This window comes from Heloderma suspectum, chromosome 14 (genome assembly GCF_057233095.1).
Source record: "Heloderma suspectum isolate Gila_16-S chromosome 14, 16-S_ref, whole genome shotgun sequence".
NCBI classification, from domain to species: Eukaryota; Metazoa; Chordata; class Lepidosauria; order Squamata; family Helodermatidae; genus Heloderma; species Heloderma suspectum.
Genome location: NC_139471.1, coordinates 12,626,037 through 12,650,360, shown reverse-complemented (window position 1 = coordinate 12,650,360; position 24,324 = coordinate 12,626,037). Strand labels below are relative to the sequence as shown.

The window sequence follows — 24,324 nt, the reverse complement described above, 5'->3', positions numbered from 1 at the left end:
GCTAGCTGGGTCGTGCTGCAGATGTCTTCCGTTCCGCCTGCCTGTGTGCTGGGCCCCTCCCCAAACACTCTCAGGCTGCGGTGTTCTGTGTCCTCCTCCATACCAAACGGAGGCATAGCACAGTGCCAATGGGTGGGAATTTCATTTGTTTTTTACAAGAATACCAGCATTTGTGAACGTATTCATGAATGGGATGGAAAGACCCTGAGATTTTAAAAATTCAAATGTGGGAGAAAGCAAAAGTGACAAATTCATCCATCCCTACAAATGAACATTAAACTGTACAGGAGCCAAGTAATACAAACCAACAAACTCACTCCTCTCCACCTCTTTGTCCTTTTCTTCTTCAAAGTTGACATCAAACTGCCATATGTTATCTTGGTAGATACAGCTAAAGGAATTTTAAGATACACATTCAGGGGAAAGCAGTCTGTTTGTATCTCTTGCTGCTATTAATCATCAAGAAGAGAAGAGTGAGAAAAGAAGACTGAGGGGAGATAGGATAGCGCTCTTCAAGTATTTGAAAGGCTGTCACAGAGAGGAAGGCCAGGATCTCTTCTCCATCATCCCAGAGTGCAGGACACGGAATAATGGGCTCAAGTGACAGGAAGCCAGATTCCAGCTGAACGTCAGGGAAAACGTCCTGACTGTTAAAGCAAGATGACAATGGAGCCCATTACCTGGGGAGGTGGTGGGCTCTTCCACACTGGAGGCATTCAAGACGAGGTTGGACAGCCACCTGTCAGGGATGCTTTGACTTGGATTCCTGCATTGAGCAGAGGGTTGGACTCGATGGTCTTATAGGCCCCTTCCAGCCCTACTATTCTACAATTCTGTGAAGCTGGACTGTCAGGGGGCCCTAGCCGGCCTCTTTCAGTCTACTCCAGTAGCCAACTCCAGACACAGACAAAGGATTCTTTTCAAGGCTTTATTCCTTTTACAACTTAAGAACTCTATCACCAGTGACTAAGCTATGAACAGCAGAGTAACCTATGCCCTGGGTTGGAAACAGTTGGTCTCCATTTGAAGGAGAATCACTTGCAGACCCTGAACTTATGGGCTAGGGAGAGTCCCTCCCCTTTTCTCTTGGGTCCTCTGGACGCGACCATTGCTTGCACGCCAAACAGGCGCTACACCTCCTTTCCGCGCCCTCCATAGCTCGTTGCTCTTTGCATCTGCGTCGAGCATCCAGGCAGCCCTCCTCCCATGCTCTTTCTCTCCCAGGACCACTATCTATGTCTGGAATGCCGGCAGGAGGAATCTCTGCCAGCTGCAGGGCCTGGGAGGGGTGAGCGCGCTCCTCTCCCACAGACGGCTGTTTCTCCTCAGAATCAGAACTGCTCTGAGGTTCTATGGGCTCAGTGTCCACCCTGACATCATCCCCACTCCCATGAGGCCCCTCCCCGGGCTTATGGGAGTATAGCTGGTGGAAACCCCTCAGCAGCAACGGAGCATGTACATATTCCGCAGGTTCCCAGGATCGCTCATCTGGCCCGTACCCCTTCCAGTCCACCAGATATTGCAGGCTTCGGCGAGAAAGGTGGGAATCCAGAATCTCTGCAACCTCAAACTCCTCCTCCCCCTCCACTAGCACTGTCAGCGGGCGGGGGAGCTGACTGAGCAATGAGGGTCGCCAGAAACCAGGGGGGACAGCAAGAACTGATGAAAAACAGGATGGATCTTCATGGAGCGAGGCAGAGCCAGGCGAAAAGCAACAGGGTTAATCTCGGCCATAATCTGGAAAGGCCCCATGCGGCAAGGCGCGAGCTTCCTTGCGGGCGAGTGAGAGGGGAGGTATTGGGTGGACAACCAAACCCAGTCCCCCGGTTGCAGAGACGGACCCGGCTGGTGCCATAGGTCCGCAGAGGCCTTGTAGGCTGTCTTGGCTTGCTCGAGGGAGTCCTGTAAGAGGTGGTGTACCACTCTCAACTCCTCTAAAAAGTCCTGGGCCGCCGGCACCGAAGAGGGAGCTAGGGTGGATGGGAAAGCCTTGGGGTGGTAACCAAAATTGGCAAAAAAATGGAGTTTGGCAGGTAGAAGCATGGCAGGCATTGTTATAAGCTAATTCTGCGAGAGGCAGCAAGGAAAACCAGTCATCTTGCTGGTAATTGACATAACAGCGCAAATATTGCTCCAGCGTCGCATTGGTGCGCTCGGTCTGACCGTCCGTCTGTGGATGGTGGGTGGAGGAAAGACAGAGAGTCACATGTAGAAGCCCAAGTAGCTCCCTCCAGAAATGGGCAGTGAATTGGGCCCCCCTATCCGAAATGAGACCCTCGGGCCATCCGTGGAGGTGGAAAACATGCACCAAAAACAGCTCTGCCATCTCCCTGGCTGTGGGCAACCCAGAGCAGGGGATGAAATGGGCCATCTTAGAAAACAAATCCACCACCACCAGAATGGTGGTCTTACCGTGTGAGGGAGGCAAGTCAGTGATGAAGTCAAGGGAGAGCAGTTTCCAAGGTCCTGAGGGGGTAGGCAGGGGGTGAAGCAAGCCTGTGGGCTTGCCTGAGGGGGCCTTCGCCCGCTGGCAGGTTGGGCAGGAGGCGACATAGGACTTGACTTCCCTACACACACGAGGCCACCAAAAATCCCGCGTCACTCCATGCAGGGTCTTGGCGACGCCAAAATGCCCAGCTGTGGGGGAGTCGTGGCAGTGATGGAGGACCTTCTTGCGGAGGGGTCTAGAAGGCACATAGACCTGGCTGGAATGGTAAAGCAGGCCACCTCACAAAGAGAAGGGTGGGGGGGCAGAGGCTAGCCCCAATTCATCCACCTTTGTGCAAACAAAAGCATCCTGAGCCTGTGCAGAGTGAAGGAGTTCCTCCCAAGAGTGAGGCACTGCAGCTGCTGCCAGGCTCTGAGGGGGAAGAATCAGAGGTGGGGGATTTCCCTCACCCCCTGGCTGGAGGTCCGGCTTACAAGAAAGAGCATCCGCTTGTAGGTTGTCGGAGGCCTTCACATGGCAAATCGTAAGGTGGAACCAGGGGAAAAAAAGAGAGAGGACGCCCATCGATGGTCTCCACTGCCAAGGGGGCAGGAAGGGGCAGGGTAGGAATCTTGTGGAAGAGAGCGAATGTTTCATCCATGAAACTGGTCGTAGCTCCAGAGTCCACTAAAGCCGGGGCTTCCACCCCACCCCAGTGGGAGGAGCGGAGGTGAACATGCAATAGCAGATGGGAGGGTGGGGGGGTTGCGGAAGGCACCCACCCAGTGGGGAACTGACCCCCACACTGGAGGCCCCCAACAGGCTTGGGGGGCAGTCTAGTCAGGCCTGGGGATGAGGAGGAGGAGGGAGGGAAGGAGAGGAGGGGGAGGCAGAGGAGCTGTGGATCTAACGCGGCAGGTCTTGATGAAATGGCCCAGTTTTCCACACCAAAAGCAGCGGCGCTCAGCTCACCGGCGCTCAAGCTCCTCTGGTGGCAGCGGGGCTCAGGTAGCCCCCAGCTGCATCGGGGTCTCCTCCGCCCCCACCGCAGGGGTGGGGGGGAGGGGGCAGGAAACGTGGGGGAATGGGAGGAGGGAAATCTTGGCCCCCGGTGCCCCTCCGGGCCTGCCGGCGCCCCTCCAGCCAACTATCTGGAGGCAGGTCTGGATGAGGTCCTCCAAAGTCGACGGGCTGGGCGTGCGCGCCAACCCGTCCAAGATCTCATTTAAACCGTCCAAAAACTGAGCCACCAGCGCGGCATTATTTCACTGTAAATCCTGCATCAGCAAGCAAAAAGTTGTCGCATGGCTGGAAACCGAGTCCTTGCCCTGCCTGAGGCGGCGAATCTCCCAAGAAGCCATCTGCGTACGCAGGGGGTAACCGAAAAAACGGGCCATCGCTGTCATGAAACCTTGATAGTCCCCGAGCAGGGGGTCGTTAGCGAGAAGGAGTCCCGAAGCCCATTTAGCGGCCACGCCGGAAAGTAGGTTAATGATGAAGCTCACATGAACCTGTTCCATCAGGAAATCCTCAGGTCGAAGGCGCATGTACAGCTCCGATTGGGCCCTGAAAATCTGAAAAAGTCCCTTCTCCGTTCTCCCCAGAAAACTTCTCTGGCAAGGCTACCGGGCACTTGCGGCGGGGGGGAATTGGAGGTGGCGGGGGTTGAACCGCAGCCTGTAGATTTTGCACAGCAGCCGTCAGTTGAGCCATTTGATCATGGAGAATCTGGTTCTCTTGCACCAGAGCCTGCACCGTCGGGTCTCTGGCACTCTCCATTTGGCAGTAGGAGGAGAGCGAGACAGAGAGGGAAAAGAAAGAGGAACGGGTACCAAGCTGTCAGGGAGCCCTAGCCAGCCTCTTTCAGTCTACTCCAGTAGGCAACTCCAGACACAGACAAAGGATTCTTTTCAAGGCTTTATTCCTTTTACAACTTAAGAACTCTATCACCAGCGACTAAGCTATGAACAGCAGAGTAACCTATGCCCCGGGTGGAAACAGTTGGTCCCCATTTGAACAAGAATCACTGGCAGACCCTGAACTTATGGGCTAGGGAGAGTCCCTCCCTTTTTCCCTTGGGTCCTCTGGACGTGACCGTTGCTTGCACACCAAACAGGCGCTACGCCTCCTTTCCACCCCCTCCATAGCTCGTCGCTCTTTGCATCTGTGTTGAGCATCCAGCCAGCCCTCCTCCTGCGCTCTTTCACTCCCAGGACCGCTATCCATGTCTGGAATGCCAGCAGGAGGAATCTCTGCCAGCTGCAGGGCCTGGGAGGGGTGAGCGCACTCCTCTCCCACGGACGGCTGTTTCTCCTCAGAATCAGAACTGCTCTGAGGTTCTATGGGCTCAGTGTCCACCCTGACATGGACAGCCACCTGTCAGGGATGCTTTGACTTGGATTCCTGCATTGAGCAGGGGGTCGGACTCAATGGTCTTATAGGCTCCTTCCAACCCTACTATTCTATGATTCTATTAGTTGGTTTCCCTGAAAGTAAACAAGAAAGTGACACCAAGCATTTTGCTCTGAGAAGCTGATAAAGCACTTTCCGGATAGGAAAACAAGCCATTTTAGGCTACAAACTATTCAGCTCCAGTTTAGTTCAATACAATATTGATCCTGGCAGAAGAAACCAGAACCCTTGACTTATTTTCTAATTAACAAGTTCTAATGTCTTGAGTTTGACAGGCAAAAACGCTGGTCATCACATTGCAGCAGTCAACACAAGTGTTGCAGGATTTAAAGGGGGGGGGATGGGGTGCTAGGAAAGGGCCAGTTTCAGAATAGCTTTGGAAATTAGATACCTGCTCCAAGACTTGGAACTAGACATGCTACTGAGCTTCATCATTCCTTGGCTTGGGATTACAAACCTCAGTAATTCATAAAACCTGCCTCAAATGCAAGGCAGAGACTATGACAACCCAAGTTCTTTTCAGAGCTGGATTTTCATCTTGGTCAGAGAAGAACTCACCTCTTCCCTCCCACCCAGCTCCACCTACAGATGGATCTCCAACCGTCATCTCCCCCAACTACTCACCAGCAGCAGGACAAGCTCTCCTGCAACCTCAGGTGGGAGGAAAGGCACATTGCTGCCGCACCCCCCAACTACTACTGTTGCCACCATGACCACACTCCACCTGCTGTGAGCCCCCCAGCCCACCTGCCTGCCCTCTGTCTCACTCTGAGCACCTGCACAGAGCAAGCCAGGGGGTGGCCTCTCCAAAGAGCCAAGTCGGCCACCAAAGGCAGCCAGCATGGCTCTTCAGAGAGTTGCCCAGTCTCAAGTGCCTGGTTCTGAGAGGGTCCTTCCTTAGAACCAGGCGTCACCTGAAGAGGCATCCAAGGAGACTGCCTGTGTGTCACCCCTGCAGTGGGCATTGAACTCTTAGGTTAGAGGTGCCAAGATAGTGATACATCAGACTCAAAGATTTGCTTACAAGGAGTACTTTATTGGGTAACTTACAGCACACAGGCGTACTCAATGGTTGGATCAGACAGCTTCTCTGGATCCCAGGCCGCTGGGTACAATGGGTCTTATACTCTACATGTTGGCAATAAGGCAGCATAACAGCAGCAAGCACCCCTAGCATTCATTCCCAGCATAGGCCAGCAGTGCCTGGTTCTCAAGTACAGCCACCTATGATGAGCAAACACATAGCTTCACTTCTCAGGCACAGCCTGATAAAGCTTTCTACTCATTAGTAAGAAATGCGCTGAGAAGGCTGTTATCAACCCTTTGAATCATCTTCACATGCTCAGAGGCTTACTAGCAAGGGAATTGCACCAATAATGAACTTAAGCAAGCATTATGGATCTCTAGGCCCCTCTAATACTATTAATGACTTGGCTACGCTCCTGGGGCCAATACAGTCTGTACTACCAGGGATCTCCTGGGATGCCTCTCCTTTGGAGCAGGCTCCTGGCCTCTCTTAGCTCTCACTAAACAGAGGACCAGGTGGCTGCTCCAGAGGAAAAGTGTCCTGGGAGATCACCTGCAGCACAGGTGATCTCCTGGGACATTGCCAGGCATTTGAGTCTGGGTATCTCTCTGAAGAGTTGCGCCAGCTGCTTCTGCAGCCAACGTGGCTCTCCAGAGCACCCGCCTGCCCTCTGGCTCACTCTGAGTGGGTTCTTAGAGAGAGCTAGAGAGCAGGTGGCTCCTCTGGAGCAGCTGTCCATCCTCTAAGAATCCTCTCAGAATGAAACAGAGAGTAGGCGGGTGCTCTGGAGAGCCCTGCCAGCTGCTCTCCTGTGCCATTTGTTGCAGCAGGTGAGAAGGGCCTTCAGGACACTGTGGATCACCTGCTACTGACGTCACCTCACTCTAGTGATGTAGCAGTGGGTAATCCTCATGGGGGCGGGCTGTGCGCAGTTCGCTGGTCCTTCCACTCTGCCACCTCAGGTGGGGAATTCACCCTGCTTCGTGGGAGAGCTGGCCCTGCTATTCACCTTCCTGCTGCTACTGGTGTGCAGGAGGGAGGGAGGGAGGGATCTCCCCACACCACCACCACCCAGCTCCCCTGGCACCAGTGTGATGACAAGAGAAGCTAGGGGCTGGGAAACATCATTCTGATTTGTCTGGAATTGCTTTGGAATAAGCCAGGCTGTTTCCTGATTTTGTGGGAACGGGGAGCAAACTTCTTAGTGGTGGCCCCATAATTCTGGAGCTCCCTTCCAAATGAATTATGCTTGGGCCCCTACAGTGCAGGCTTTCAAATGGGCAGTAAAACATGAACTATTCCAGGCTGTGTTTCTCTGACAGAGTTTTTTGTGATGTTGACTTTTTGCAATTCTGAGCTGTTATAATGTATCCCATGAAAATCCTCCTGGTATCAGCTCATCACTAGTGATGGGTGACTTGGCCATCTTTAAAGATGGGTGACTTTAAATCTACAATGCCAATTTTTTCATCATGAAATTTTATTTTATTTTGAAACAAGATTAACAAAAGAAAGGCAAGAAGAAGCATAGTGATGAATCACAACCACGAAAGAAACAAAGGAATTCACTAATTACAAAAGTAGGAACTCAATTTCTAACGGAAGTAAAAATGCAAGTTCTGCAACGTATGAAAGGAATGTGTGCAGGTGTAACTTGGTACATTCAAAATATCGATGTATCTTTTTCTGTTGTGTACACTGCTTTCTGAGGGCTTTGCACTAAAAGGTGGCCTAGAAACATCTTAAATAAACAAACATCTTGGCTTATTCTGAGCCTATTTTGTAGAGAACTGGGGCAAGAGAATGTTCACCCATCACTAGTGACAAGCTGATAATGAAAGCCTATCTGGGGCTTTTTTGTTCATTTGTTTTGTGCCTTGGACCTTGGTGGTGGTTAGAGAAAGGCCTGACATGAAGTCAACACTTTCCTGTATTCAACACTTAGCCTTCAACTGACAGAAAAGGAAGGGTCTATTGACCATGGCCAGCCAGACAAGTTCTCATGTTTCTCAGGGCTGCTCCCAAGCTCTGGAACTCCCTGCCAAGGCCGACCAGACTAGTTCCATCTTTGTTACCCTTCGGCAAGCAGTTGTTGTTGTTCAGTCGTTCAATTGTGTCCGAATCTTCGTGACCCCATGGACCATAGCATGCCAGGCCTTCCTGTCCTGCGCTCCCTCCCGGAGCGTGCTCAAGTCCATATTCATTGCATCGCATAGGTGATGCTATCTAGCCACCTAGATAGATAGGTGCCATCCCCTTCTCCTTTTGCCTTCAGTCTTTCCCAGCATCAGGGTCTTTTCCAGGGAGTTTTCTCTTCGCATTAGGTGGCCAAAATATTTGAGCTTCAGCTTCAGTATCTGTCCTTCCAATGATTATTTATTCAGATAAACATTTGGCTTTTTAGCAGACTTGTTTTCTAAAGTCAGTTTTAACTGGTGGGCACCGTTTATTCCTTCGTTATGATGAGTTTTTAGTTGAGTTGCTTGTTTTAACTTGTATTTGAGGTTGTGAGCCACCTTGAGTACAATTTGTTTATTTATTGCATTTATATCCCACCTTTTTTCCTCTTTAAGGAACCCAAGGCAGCGTACATAATCCTCCTCCTCACCATTTTATCCTCACAACAACAACCCTGTGAGGTAGGCTGGGCTGAAAGTGTGACTAGCTCAAAGTCACCCAGTGAGCTTCCATGGCCAAGTAGGATTAGAACCCGGATCTCCTGACTCCCAGTCCAACACTCTAGCCGCTACACCACATTGGCTCTCTACACCACTATTCATAATGGAAAAGGTGGAATTGATTACATAAATAAATCATTTCTCCTGTTGAATCAAACATGCAAGTCATTCAATTGGTTCTGTGCTTTACCAGAACCATTATTAATATTATTTCATTAATAATTATATTATACTGTAGCAATAGTATTATTTCCATTGTGTCTCATCTATTATGATCCACAAATCAGGCACCAGGACCAGACCCAGGGCTGAGCATAGGAAATGTTTCCCCAGAGGCAGGTCCTAAATTCCTAAGATTCATGGCAATTGTGTCTTAAACAAACATAGTTAACCAACAGGTAAAATAAATGGGCAGCAATAATATGCAAACAGCAGTTATTGACTTGATAACAGAGGGCCTTGTGTTATCAACTTGCATTTTTATTATGGTTACAGCTGTGCACAAATGGCCTCTCAAAATTCTCCAGCCTATTTGTGGGCAGAGAAATTGAGGGGACAATTTCACCGAATTTCTCCTAGGGGAGGAGAAATTCTCCAACAGTTTCTCACAGATGGGGCTTGCGATTGGCAGGGCTTGTCACACGGCTTCTTTTTTTCCCTAAAGGTTTTTGGGTTATTTCACTGCTTCTGTAGGTGGCAACAGCATCAACTTTGTTGAGGCTTCCAGTTTTCTGAGGCAGAATTTTGAATTTCTTTTGGTGGTATTTTTCAGCTTACATAATCACTGCGAGGTGGCCCAGGGTGCTGTATGTGCTTCATCTCTCCATTATGCATCTTTCCATTGCTCTACAGCCTCCCAGGCCACCTGAGCTTTCTGAAAAAGCCCCATGGGAGGAATTGCCTCATGATGTCTTCCTCATGAAGGCTTTAGCTGACGTGCGGGAAGCCTGGGTGGCTGCAGGCTGCCAGAGAGATGACTGTACAATGACAGACAGAACACTCACGCACACTTCTCGGCCACCTCTTAAGTAAGATAAGCACAAGAACCCCAAACCCAACCCTGAGAATTCCTCCGAAATTTCTCCTCCTTTGAATTTCTTTTCAAAAGGCATTTCTTTTCTATCAAATTAAGTGAGAATGGTCGAAAACAATGTAGGAGAAATTTTCAGCACCGAACTAGTTACAGCTGGATTTGAAGGGTTGGAGAAGTCCCTGATCCCAGATTGTGTCATCCGTTCATTTTTCAAATGGAAGCAACACCTTCTTATAAACGTTATCAGAAAGTGTTGCTTCCATCTGACATATGAATGGAGGTCCCTGATCTCAGATTGTAACTATGCATTACCTTAATTTGGTAACACAGGACACTGGACTGCACTTTGTTACTTGTGGGGAGAGCTGCGGGGAAGAGGACTCTTTTCTCACCTTAACAACTGACCTCCCCCATTTAGGAATATTGGAGAACTCCGCAAAGGAACCAAATAAGTTGGGATTTTTATGACTCCGACCCACGGATTCTGCAGCAAATGGCTTTCCCCCTGTCGGGCGGATTCTGTGAGCTTGAGGGCCAGGTTTCTAACCTTCGGGAATTTTGTGCAAATTTCACCTTAGAAAAATATGCAAAAATTTTAAAAGGCCAACATTCCCATGTCCTCCATAAGCTGAATTGTGAAAATGTGCCTTTTGGGGGAATTTGTGCCTTTGGGGGAATCTGCACATTTTTCGCATGCAAATTTGCGCAAATTTGCAAACAAAAAAATCCAATGCTGTCAAAATCTATCCAGTCCTTCCTAAAAAGGAAAAGCCAGCATAATCCTCCTTCAAAAAAAAAGAAAAGAAAAAGCATTGAGTGTAAAGGTTGATTCCCATGGGAACAAGTTGTCATGTGTTAACTGTAGCATCACCAGGTAAGCTATTGGCAGTGCCATAGCTCAGCGGCAGAGCACATGGTTTGCATGCAAAAGATTAAATTCCTGGTATCTCCTGTCTGAAACCCTGGAGAAACGCTGCTGGTCAGTGCAGACAAGACTGAATTAAACAGACTAACAATCTGACCTGAGATAAGGCAGCTTTCTATATTCCTATCCACATGTGTGAGCAATTCTTCACCATAACCAGAATGTTTATGTCTACAAAGAGAGAACGGGCCTGTTCAGATGTCAGTATTGGGGGATTTCCAGTAACCATGGTGACTTAATGTGTCGTGTGGGAGGAGAAAACCACATTCTGCGTGGTTACTAAGCCACCGTGGGTAACCACCCCCTGCAAAAGGGGCCCCAGGGAGGCTTACCATGTCATCTGTCAGGCTCCCCGGGGGCTAAAACGGGCTCCGGAGGACTTCCAGGCTGTGACCATAGAATCCACCAGCTAGAGCATCCACTACTGTAGGTGACACTCTAGCCACTACAGACTTTCTCATGGTCGCATGGCCATTCAGGATGATGGAGTGGCCGCTGGGAGCCCATTCACGCTGAGGAGGATGTTGGGATGTGCACAAACCACTCAGGTAAGCTCATCCAGTAACTATGAGGGGGGCTTAGTGGAACCACATGATACCATGTGGTTCCTAGTCCTCTGATGGGCCCACATGTAGTGGTTTCACTAAGCCCCCCCTCCATAGTTCCTTTGACCAACCTTCCCCTGTGCGTGTGTGAATAGGCCCAATAAGTTTCCACGAGGACTGCTCATCATTCAGCTAATGGTTATCAAGTCAACCAGTCATTAACTTCTGGATCCTCCATCCATACGTGGCAAGGGGGAAACAAACTGCTGTCTTTTGCTCTCGGTCTTACAAGCAGAAATGGCAGCGGCAAAAGTTAGCATGCAACCTCTTCCCTGTGGAGGGCCTCTGCAAAGAAATGTCACCGAGTATATACACAAAGCATTCCCCCTGCTGCCCGCCTAGTAGGAAGTCCGTGTAAGAGACAATTTCAATACAACCCAGCTAGAATCACCAGGAGAAGCCGGCAGCCCTGACATTAACCATCTTGTACTTCAAAAGAATGCTCATGTTTGATTACAGCAACAAGGCTCCTTATTACAGCCATCTAATCAAACCGCTATTGTGCAATTATATTCAAAGATCAAACGGTGCTTAGAGTACAGGCCTGAAGGCGGCACCGAGGCAAAAGTGCCCATATCACACGTATAACACTGCGTCGTCATTTATGATCCCACAATGGTGACAGCACTCAGAAAGGCAGTCCCGCAAACTTTGGCTAAGCGACCAATCGCTTATGTACCAAACAGGACGAATCAACATCATCTCTGGGAGGGAGGAGGAGAGAACTCCAGAAGCCACTAGTGCACCTCCTTCTTTGAAAGTGCCCTCTCCGAACCAAGCTGCAAAGACACACAACCGTAATATTTAACTGTCAGCCAACTGGAAAAGCACAGTCTTTACTGGAACAGTAATTCAATCCAGAAAAACGGAAGCTGACTGCACTCGCAGTTGAATCTAACTTCCACACTAGTGACAGGACGGTGTCCTCATCCACACCTGGGTGTGGCAGACTAGCTTCAGGGATTCAAAGCAGGCCATTTGTCCTTTGTTACCTCCCTGCCTCCCAACACCTGCCACCTGAGGCAGCTGCCTCACTCTGCCCAATGGGAGGGCCAAGCCAGTCCAGTGTAAGGGTGAAGGCAAGATGCCTCTTCTAGAACATAGTCTGCCATCTGCAGTTTTCATAAGTAGGCATATTAAAGATTATCATTTTTAATGTATTGCTTGATTAAATAGGGGTGCCTCCTTAGTCCATTAAGAGGTTTTTAATCAGGATTAGACAAATTCATGGAGGATCAATGGCTACTAGTCATGATGACGATATGCTACTGCCAGAATCAAAAGTGGTATGTTTCTAAGCGGCAGCTGCTTGGAAACAACAGCAGGAAGGCGCTATTGCACTAGGAGGGCGCTATTGCACTAGGAGGGCGCTATTGCACTAGGAGGGCGCTATTGTCCTGCTTGTGGGCTTCCTGGAGGCATCTGGGTGGCCACGGTGGAAACAGAATGCTGGTTTAGATGAGCCTTTGGTCTGATCCAGCACAGCTCTTCTTCTGTTCTTGATCAACAAAAGGTTGCAACTGTACTTTGAGATAAGGTGAAGCAACAGATTTTGGATGCTATTTGGGTGGCAGAGTACAGAGACAGACAAGGTGACCCAGAGGGCACAATCCACCATGATGTTCTCCAGCATGAGTCCTATTGAAATGAGTGTTGCGTACGCAGTAAGCAAGTGATAGCGTTTGGATAATTCAGTTCTGCACGCACCAGCCCTGAGTAAGCTCCCACTTTACAACTCTCAAGAACTGTGAAGACCTGGGGTGGGGTGATGACACATATCCTTTTTCCTCACACCCCCGCATGCATGCGCTCTCTCTCTCTCTCTCTCTCTCCAGCCCCAGATAGACACAATTGGCCATTTCGCATCCACTGAAAAACAAGCGTAATTTCTCCCTCTTCATCAAACCAAACATGTTTTCTATTTCTCCTAATAAGTAATATCTTGATCCATTTTCTAATCAGCAGTGTTACTTCCTTTTGTGCCTCCCATCCCCATACTCTTTCCTATGGCATCATTGCAGAAACCAAGCTGGCCTTTTTTACCTATTGCCTGATCCAATTGTTTTCTAAAAATTATTTCCTGTTTTAAAAGCATTCTGTAGTTGTCAAATGCCAACTTTATGTAAAAACAAAAACAACCTTGCCTTCTGAGTAAGATCCATCAATAGTGTGTTTTTAAAGCATGCTCATAAAACCGGTACAAAACAAAGCCTGCCAGAAATTCACCACAACAGCTCTTCTTTTAAAAGCAAACATCTTTAAATGCAGCTTTGCTATAAAACCTAACAGCATCATAACCTTTTCCTCACCTCTCTGATAATAATAAGCACCAAAGGGACGAAACTCTTGTCAAATTAACAAGACCTAAAGATGGGAGAGAACAGAGAAGGAAAAAAGAGAACTGCTTACCCTGTAAGGACGACAACAAAATCCATCACATTCCAGCCATTTCGAAGGTAAGAGCCTTTGTGAAAGACAAACCCCAGCGCAATTATTTTTATGCCAGCTTCAAAGCAAAATATTCCAATAAAGTATGGCTCAGTATCATCCTGAAAAGAAGAGAGAGAGGGGTGGGGGATCACTTATTTAATGCTTTTCTTAGCTGCCTTTCAAGTCTTCCCAAGGCAGCATACATTAAAAAAAAACTACAATTCAAACTCAGTATAGCAAGTTCATGAAATCATAAATCAGCCTTAAACAAATTCAAGAGTGAATCAGTTAAAAACAAGCCAAATTCAGAAGGAAAAGAAAAGAAAACTCAAAAGTAGCAAATTCAATAAAAACATGTCACTTAAAACCAACAGAAAATTGAGCCAGCTGTATATCTTTCCAAGGGGAGTTCAACATCATAGGGGCCACCACCGAGAAGTCCCTATTTCTAGTGCCACCTAACCTTGGAGGGGGGGAGGGGGGACCCTCAAGCTCAGCCATCTGGATGTTTGTAACCTGAGAAGCAGGCCTACTCATATCTGGACTAGCCTGGGGACACCCATGTCTGATGGTTCTCCTTCAGAATCTGAACTGCTATCCCACTCCCTGCACTCAGAAACATCTCTGACATCAAGAGCAGAAGCGGTAATCTTCTCTTTCAGAGTGCCAGGGCGATTGATGGGTCCTGCTTGCTCTGGCAAGTGAATGAGGTGATAATCAGGCTTTCAAGTTTAATTTTTGTGTGTAACAGATTAGCACAGAGAAAGTTAGAAAATGAGGAAAATCATAACCATCTAATTTATATTCTGCTTTTCCACAAAAGTGCCCAAAGCAGCCAACAAAACAGCAATACAAAAACAAAGAGCATACCAATACATCATTACAAACATAAACAATTCATTTCACTAATACTAACATTACTGCATTTCAAATTAATTGCAAAATAGGCAAAATCTGACATTACAACGCAATACCAATTATTATTTTTCAATAGCATGTAAACCAGAGCCCAATAAACTAAACCTTTCCTATGCATTAAGGCTTTAACAAACATTGTGAACTGTTTGCGGTTAGACTCGATGGTCTTACAGGCCCCTTCCAACCCTACTACTTTTCTATGAGCTGCAACAGCGATGTCAGGAAAACAAAGTTAAGAAAATAGCAACCAGATTTCTTACAGTCTGCAGCAGCTGATCTCTCCCGTGCCCCACTCTCTCATGCTGGTGAAGTTCTCAAGGCTCCAACAGAGACAAGGGTGGTGATGTTTAGTTTCTTCCCCTGTGTTCTGGGTGTTTCTGCAGTTTCCACTGATTATTTTCTGCCGAACATAATCAAGGGGAGGCTGCAAACCTCCCTCCTTTCCTTTGCCGGGATCCCTGTTTCATGCAGAAAGTTTAAATGACAACACTTGTTTGCAAGGTTGTTCCCATTCTTAATTAAAAGCTGAAGGCTCTGTTTCAGCTGGCTGAAGATCTTTGGTAAAAGCTCTGTGTTTTACAAGTTGAACTTCTGCAGGCAGAAACAAGCACCACTGTATTCAGTGGAGCTTACTCCCAGGTAACTATTCTTAGGACTGCAGCCATGCAGAACCTAATAAATTGGGTATCATGCTATGTACACACATCCATACTGTTATGGTGAGCTTCCACATTTCAAAACATACCACTACATCACTGGACGTAAGTGTCTCTTCTTACACTTTCTGAAGAAGAGATGCAAAACTACTGCTGGAGGAGGAGCTTGTACATCTAACCATGGTGTACATCTAACCATGGTGCACATCTAACCATGTACATCTAACCATGGTGTACATATAACCATGGTGAAAAATGGTATACATCTAACCATTGTACATGGTTAGAAAATGGTTGTGAAATGGTTGTGAAAATTTCATGGTTGTGAAAATGGTGTACATCTAGGGATGTGAGAACACATCCCAGTTTGTGTTCTCCGGGCGCCCCCAAGCTTTTCCCCTGCTCACTGGCCCTCTGGGCTGCAATTGAGCACCCCCTCCGTGCTCGATGAGCAGCCTGCAACTTACCCAGACCTGTTCATCTGTATGCCAATTGCCATGTTTTTTAAAAAAAAAATGGTGATCAGCAGCACTTGCCCATAGAGTTATACACAAAATAGTTCTGTAAACTAGAGTCTATGGGTGATTCACAGCACTTTTTGCATATGAGTCTATGTGCCCACATAGGGGAATGCTGGGAGTTGTAGGACTTCTTTCTGTCTAAACACACATAGCATTGCACCCTTATTTGTTTTGCACAGGCTTGTAATAGACCATGAGCTCCTTCACATGGAGTTTTTATCCTGCAATTGAGATTGCTCCTTTAGGGAAGTTTGCGGGCTCTTTATATGACACCGAGAACCTCCACAGCGTCTCCTGCACTAAATGCCCTTTGTTCCATTTTTAAACAGAAGGAAGATAATGAGCTATCAAATCACCCCCTTGTGTTCCGCTTGAGTTCTCTCCGTGAAAAGAGGAAAAGTGGAAAAAAGAGGAGCGAGATCAATGAAAGATAATGGAAGACTCAGATACGGGGAGAAGGAGGGGGAAAGGGGATGGGGGAAAGGAAGCACGTGTAAAGGGAGTCGTTGTATCCTGCATTTAAAACAGAAGCAGAAAGCCCCATTTTAAATGCAGGATTTTATGCTGGTGTAGAAATGTTCTATGACACAGCTCTGTTTTACTGTTTATTGTCTGGTCTGTAACGTTTATTATTTTTATATTGTTTTTTACATTGTATTACATATGTATTTAAATGTAACCTGCTTAGGGATTGTATGATATGAAACAGCATGTAAGTATTATAAATAAATAAAATCCTGCTGGACACTAGTCCCACCAAGGAATCAGGGAACCTGGAGTCCTACATGGTTAGAAAGCACCACTGGATCCTAAAAACTCATTAGCATTTATTAGAACTTGAGATGGTCCCTAAGAGACCATCTCAATAAGTTTAGGTGTGCCAAGAAATGAAAGACTTCCTTTTTAAGAAAGGTTAATAGGAGCAGCTCATGCACAGCTGTTTCGAGAGCCCGTGGTTAAGATAAAGGACAAGATCTATTAGCCAAGTGAAAAAGCTGTCATATTAAAAAAGGGAGAGACTTGGCTAAGCCTCGCAACCATGTCAGAATCATCTGCGAAAGCCAGGCGCACTGAGTCTTAGCCCGACAAGCAGCGCATCCCTGCAGAGAAGGAGCCTTCTGCAGGAATTAGTGACACCAAAGACCATGTGTTGCACCTCTTCCTCCGGCTCGGGGATGGGCAGGCAGATGGGCAAGACACAGAGCAGGTGGGGTGCCTGGCAATGGGGCAGAGATTCAAGGAGGAATCACTGTGTTACAAAGGAAGACAACACCGGGTTTTAATCAGGCAACTTCAGAGCTGGCCCAAAGACATTTTGTGGCCCGTGGGGTGGGGAGGTATTTATTTATTTTAATGCTTTCATATTTTATATTGTTTTATCCTGCACTTTGGGGCTTTAATTTTCATGAACTGCCCAGAAAGCTTTGGATATTGGGCAGTATAGAAATTAAATATAATTAAGTGAATAAATAAATTTGACTTGTACCCCACCTTCCGACCAAAGATGGCACTCATTCCAAATGGAAACTTCTCCCCCTCAGGGGCACTGTATAGGGGTAGAGATATGAAGGCCCAGGGAAAAAAAAAACAGAAAAATTGGGGGGGGGGCATTTTTCTTCCGAGGACTGTTTTTGGTTTTCCCCAAAAAAAATTGGAAAAATTGAACAGCTTTGGATTATGAAATATTTTCTTTTGGAATTCAAGACAAAGTATTTATATATTGTTATGTAGCCTTTACTCCCCACAAAAATGATTTCTAAAACTATGTAATAAGAACACTTTTATAGAAAGACTAGAGATATAAAACATCTGGAATAATGACACCATGGGGGGAAATCCTGGTGCCCTCCAGATATTTGGGGCTACAATGCCCAGCATTCCTGACCATTGGCCATGCTGCCTGAGGCAGATGAGAGCTGAAGTCCACAATATCTGGAGGGCACCAGGTTGGGGAAGACCGTCTTAAAGCAACAAAGCAACTTTAGATCTGTAAAGAGTGCTAAAAAAAAAGAGAAAGTATTGCTTCTTTCTCCATTTTTCCAGAATTTCAATATTAAAAAATGGAAAAAAAAAATTTCCCATGGCCTTAACATTTCCAGATATTTTATATCTCTACACAGAGGTGGGTTGCAGCCCTCAGGCGGCTCTCAAACTAACTGCAAAAGCTCTCTGTGTGAGATCAGTTCAGACCTCTGGCGAGCGTGATCTGTCCTTCCCCTGGCTGTTGGGGTGGGGAAATGTGGGGGGGAGAGAAAGGGAAAAAGTGGTGGTCCTACATACTTTTTTCCGGTGGTTCTGCCCATCACGACTGCATCTTCACCCACCAATATCATGTGGACCCCCCCACACACACCACTCATTCAGGGGGGAAAGTGGGCCATCTTCTCCACTCATCCCCCTTGTTTGGATTATATTTGATTATTTCTTAGAAGCACCTAAAGGCCAACTCACTCTTTTCTATATACATAGTCAAAATGGGCCTATGCATCTGCCATCTAGCAGAAACACCTCCACTTGACTGCACCGCAAAAAAAAGAAAAGAGGAAATGCATCACCAGAAAAAGGAGACACAGGTTTGCATATGCTGATGTATATGCATAGATGCAAAATGTAAACATAAGGACTATAATTTAAATGGAAATTCAATTACAGTCCTCCCGAGCCCCTCCTGGAAATGACCACTGCTGATAGTAATTGTGGGGGGGCAGCATTCCTGGAGGGGGACCCACGGAGGGCATCTGGAGCTAACACTATGTACGTGTAAAAGGAGGAGATGGAAGAGGCAACCGTCCTTATGACTATAGCCAAGGGTTCCTTAACCTGGTGCCCTCTAGATGTTTTGGATGACAACTTCTATCATTCCCAACCCTTGCCCATATGGGGTGGGGTTGATGGGAGTTGTAGTCAACAACATCTGGGGAACACCACATTGGGGAAGGCTGCTGTAGAGTAGGGATGTCAGAGGAATCCATCCAGGCAGTGACATTCACCCAGCTTTTATCACCTCGGGCCTCTGGACTTTGGCTCACTTACCTGCAAGCTAGCCTGACTCGGTACAGATCAAGTTGGGCCAGCTTGCAGATTTGGGTTTTTTTCTTTTCTTTTCTTAAAGCAACATTTACACAAATTGCAGCTGCGATTTGCATAATTTGCACAAATTTCGGCTATTGTATGCTTCATTTGTACAAACTGCAGCCGTAATTTGCGCAAATTAAGCATATTACAGCCACAATTTGCCCAAATTAAGCAAATCACAGCTGAAATGTGTGGAAATTATACAAATTGTGGATGGAATTTGTTTAAATGTCAATTTAAGAAAAAAAGAAGGAAAACCAAGAAGAGTTCCGAGTGTTAGGGAAAAGCCCGCAGTTCATCTCTCAAATGCGTGCCAAGCTGTGGGCTCTGGGAAATCTGACGAGCCTAAAAAGGACCTGATTTCCCTGCAATGACCATCCCTACTATAGAGGGAGATGTGGGTCTGGTGAAGTCCAGGGTGCCCTGGACCTAAAGGGACCAGGGCTTCAATGCACTGCACATCTCCAGGCCCCTCTGCAAATTCTGCAAAATAAGCACACCTGCAAATCAGCTTCATTTGCATCCTTGATTCAAGAGGCAAATTTGGATCTGCTGGCCTCGCAACCTAGGTTTATTTGTATTAATTTTTAAAAGCACTGAGTGTAAATCAGTGGTGGATAAAACATCGTTTCCTCACAACACCTGCCTCCAGGCTTGCCTTTCCAGAGACCGGTTTCTCATGAGTAGTAGCTGTTCCACCATTTCTTAGTAGCTGTTCCACCAGTCTTTTCTGAGTATTATTGGCTCTCTCAAATCTTGGCTGGCTGCCTATTGACCTCACTGTGGAATTTATTACTAATCTATGCATTTGGGAGAATCACAACACAGAACTCCTGGGATGGCACTCCTTCAGACTGCAGACTGAAGGAGCAGAGGGGAATGAATCATATGGCTTGAGCTGGAGGGAACATTCAACACTCCCTGCCTCTGGAAAGCTAGCCTGTCGGGGTGAAGGGCTATAGTAGCCCAAACTGGTTCACTCTTCATGAGTTTGACTATAGCTCCCATCATCTCTAGCCAGCATGGCTAATGGTCAGGAATTATGAGAGTTGTAATCCCAACACACCGAGTTGGCGAAGGCTGGCCAAGAGGCTAAATTTCCCCACTGATGTTCAAATGTTCCCTTTACTACAGGAGTTTTAACCCTTTAATATTTATATTAAATAGATATGCCTCACATAAATAATAGGCATAATATATACTTGTAACACTGCTTTTAATGCTTCTTCGTGTCATTTTATCTTGCACTCAAATTGTATGTTTAATCACAGCTCCTGTATCTATTTTTTTATGATGTGAATTTTTGTTTTACTGTATATTGCCCCAGATGCCTGTTAAGTGAAGGGTGCAATTCATAAATGCATTAGATAAATGAATAAATAAGTTCATTTAAAAGTTAAACATGGTGCAGTTGAGTAAGAGCTTATTCAGTAACTTGCAGTTCCTCCAACTAATCAAGGAATGGTTTGGCCTCATCGATTGTCTTTACCCATTTTCCTTTTAGATGCGCTCACAATTTTAAGAGTAATGCCTAGTTATAGAAAATATTAAGAATTCGTAGTTTAACTGTCTAGAGTTGTATTGCTCGCTTTTCTAGCAGCAAAAAAATAATAATGAGCTAAAGGAGTTAGAATTTGAATCACATATTCTGATTTTCTATATGCAAAGTTTTTTTTAATGTGGAGCAAACTTACCAAAATTCTAAGAACACCCTATAAAAACAACAAACAACAAAATTCACTGGAGCAGCTGAAACAGAATAAAATGGATGCTACATTTAAAAGGACAGCTATTAGGTAGGAAAGCCGTGTGTCCTACTTTAAAGAGAGCAGTCCTGTCACAAGGCAATCCTCTATGGCAAGGTCTACCCAGCCCAAGTTTAGTTTTAAGATAAAGAACCATAAGAAGGGAGAACAAACTGGGGCCCTTGAAATTGCCCATCAACAGTTAGCACACTGACAGCAGAAAGGGCGGCAGGCACAAAGCTCGCCTGGTTAAAAAAGTCTTCCCCACTAGGGTAAGCTATATCATGGTCCTATTTAAATTACAGTCATTCTCAATTGGCATCTCTGCATATACATTAGCAGGTGCACATTTTATGCAAACTTATGTACTCTTTTTTTGGCGATATGTAAGTGCTAAGGTTCCCCTTATGAGATGGACCCCCTAAGCAACCCCTTAAGCATCTCTTGCCTCCTTAAGAGTCCCACCTTCCTTCTTTTAAACTTCCCCTTCCCACAAACATGGGGTTTAGGCTGTAGACATGGGGTGACTGACACTCTAGACACAGAGTTTAACCACAACAGTTTACTGGTAAATTACAGCAAGCAAATCACAACTAAAGGTATTTATCTAATAGAGCTGAGTGATACAAAAGGCCTTAAGAGAAAATAAAAGTTGCAAAATGCAAGTTCCTTTGTCCTAGCTGTACTTAGACTTTTCCAGGCTGCTTCTTCCTGCTCCCTATTCAGGCTCTGGTCTCTCTGACTTTGACCTTATTCCTCTGGTCTTTCTGCCTGCCCATCTCTGCACCAGAGGAAAAGATGGAGCACGTGGCCTTTGGTGTAACTAAGGTGGGATACAAATGTTTCAGTAAAGAAATACATGTATATATAAATGTTGTACTTGGTTAATGAAGAGAGAACCTAAGAACATAAGAAGAGCCATGTTGGATCAGATCAAGGGTCCATCCAGTCCAGCATTCTGTCCACACTGTGGCCAAGCAACTGCCCATGGGAAACCCTCAAGGAGGACATGAGAGCAACAGCACCCTCCAGCCAATACGCCCCAGCAACTGCTGTATATAGGCACACTGCCTCTGATACTGGAGGTAGAATAGAACCATCAGGACTAGTAGCCATTGATAGCCTTCTCCTCCAGGAATTTGTCCAATCCCCTTTTAAAGCCATCCAAATTGGTGGCCATCACTACATCTTGTGGTAGCAAATTCCATAGTTGGCTATGCACACTTTGAAGAAGTCCTTCCTTTTATCTGTCCTGGATCTCCCACCAATCAGCTTCATGGAATGACCCCCATTGGGTTCTAGTATTATGAGAGAGGGAGAAAAATGTCTCCCTATCCACATTCTCCACACCAGGCATGTACACCTCCATCATGTTTCCCCTTACTCTCCTCTTCTCCAGGCTAAACAATCCCAGCTGTTGTAACCTTCCCTCATAGGAGAGTTGCTCCAGCTTCTTGATCATTTTAGTTGCCCTTTCCTGCACTTTTTCCAGAGGAGGGAAGTGCTGTCACTCTGTGGCTTTGCAGAGAGAAGGTCTCTGTTTCATCTCCAACAGCTTTAGGTGGGGCTGAGAAATACTCAGGAGAGCCACTGCTGTCAGTCTGTGCCTTCCCTGACATGGTGGTCTCCAGGCATTTTGGACTACAACTCTCAAAATCTCTGACCATTGGCCATGCTGGCAGGGGCTGATAGGAGTTGAAGTCCAAAGCACCGGGTTGGGGAAGGCTGGTGTAGACAGCCTTCTAGACAATGAGCTAGATGGACCAATCTGGAAGGCACTGGGTTGGGGAAGGTTGGTGTAGACAGCCTTCTAGACAATCAGCTAGATGGACCAATCTGGAAGGCATTGGGCTGGGGAAGGTTGGTGTAGACAGCCTTCTAGTCAATCAGCTAGATGGACCAATCTGGAAGGCACCGGGCTGGGGAAGGTTGGTGTAGACAGCCTTCTAGACAATGAGCTAGATGGACCAGTCTGGAAGGCACCGGGCTGGGGAAGGTTGGTGTAGACAGCCTTCTAGACAATCAGCTAGATGGACCAATCTGGAAGGCACTGGGTTGGGAAAGGTTGGTGTAGACAGCCTTCTAGACAATGGGTTAGATGGACCAATCTGGAAGGCACCGGGCTGGGGAAGGTTGGTGTAGACAGCCTTCTAGACAATCAGCTAGATGGACCAGTCTGGAAGGCACCGGGCTGGGGAAGGTTGGTGTAGACAGCCTTCTAGACAATCAGCTAGATGGACCAATCTGGAAGGCATTGGGTTGGGGAAGGTTGGTGTAGACAGCCTTCTAGACAATGAGCCAGATGAACCAATCATTTGACTTGGTTTAGGGCAGGCTCCTGGGTCTATTTTGCCAGTTGCTAATTGTGGCTTTCCAGCGTGCAGTGTTGGTTCTCAGCAAAGATACATTCAGCAGAAGAGCATAATTTGATCTTCTCACATAACAGTATATAGATTTTATTTGGTGTTTTTTCCCTTCACACCCATGCAGTGAACTTAGTTGAAATTAATGAAATTAACTGAAATCAGTAGAAATCAAACCATGACTAACTTGTCCTGATGATTTCAACAGGACCCAAGTTCAACCAGTTTAGTATAAATCCAAGACCATGGCTCCACCGATTAGGCTTCTGCAATATTTTAGTATTCCAAGAATTTATTATCCAGCTCTTCTTCAGCCACAAAGACTCTCAGAGCAGCTGACCACCCCTAAGACTAGAATAATAATCATTAAAAATTAGTATCTAGCCATAATATCTTATGAGGAAAGGAGCTTGTTAGCTTGGAAGAAAGTGAATAAGGGGAGGACATGATAGAGATGTATAGAATTATTCATGTGGGAAGCAAATGGAAAGGGAAAAGGTTTTTTCCCTCTCCTATAATACCCTTGGGTAACACTATTTAGGAAGTTAATTATTTTTAAACTATAAATAACTTCGAAAGGCTGCAGACAGCAGGTGCCATCTTAGAAGAGCCATTCCCACTTCAGTCTCACATAGGATGGGACGCTTCTTCTAAAATGGCAGCTGCTGGAGCATGTGCATGCACCATCAAAAAATGAAGTATGATTTTCTGCTTCAAGGTCAGTCATAAGCAAATTGATTAAAAACTTGTTTGGCCAACTAAGGTTTGTTAACTGGATGACAGCCCTAGATATTAGCTTTTATATAAGGGTTCTGCTTGCAGACCTTGGATCGGGGTGCATGCGTGAACAATGTTGGCTGTGTTTCAATGGGCTTTTGGAGTGAGCTGACTACAAAGCATGCAACAAGAATTGCCTAAATTTTCACACCTTTGTGCTGCACCCCCAACCTTATTCTACTGGATTTAAAATGCAGAAAAGAGACAAAGGTAGTCAGGTTTCGTCTCCCTGATGTGAAGAGCTACAGTATCCATTCCAATTTAGCTTGAAAGTTGTTCCAAAACTGCTTTAAAAGCAGGAAAAATGCATCTGTGTTGCCTGTTTCCACCACCACCCACACCCATTTAAGCTGATAAAGCATGAAGAGATCTTTCTAAAATTATTCTGTTTTGCATTTGAAATATTATAATTGCCTCATCACCATAAAGCCTGCTGGTAAATTGTTTTCTTTGTGGGCCAGTTTCTTTCTGTGTTGTTGTTTTCCTTCAAGGGAATATGGTAGATCCATAAACTTTAGTTTTCAGAAACGTACTTTTCCCTCTCTTCCTTGCCTGGTCTCTTTACAAAGGACATCTCAGTACTAGAGGTGTGCTGAATACCATCATCTTTGATAAAGCAAACTGATGCTTTATCAAAACTGATGCTTTATCATTATCTCAGAGCAGAGCAAGTCAGAAGATCGGGCCTGGATACAGCCGTGTAATGGTACACTTTGAAGTGCAGGACCTCA

General features: G+C 46.3%; 1 protein-coding gene across 1 annotated transcript in view; it reads right to left on the bottom strand.

The window, feature by feature from the left end:
• CACNA1B (calcium voltage-gated channel subunit alpha1 B) overlaps positions 1 to 24,324 on the bottom strand; it is a 479,093-nt gene that overhangs the window by 448,438 nt on the left and 6,331 nt on the right. Inside the window, exon 3 of the mRNA XM_084821407.1 lies at positions 13,518 to 13,657. Coding sequence (XP_084677533.1) covers positions 13,518 to 13,657 — 140 coding nt within the window. The remainder of the gene's footprint in view (positions 1 to 13,517; positions 13,658 to 24,324) is intronic.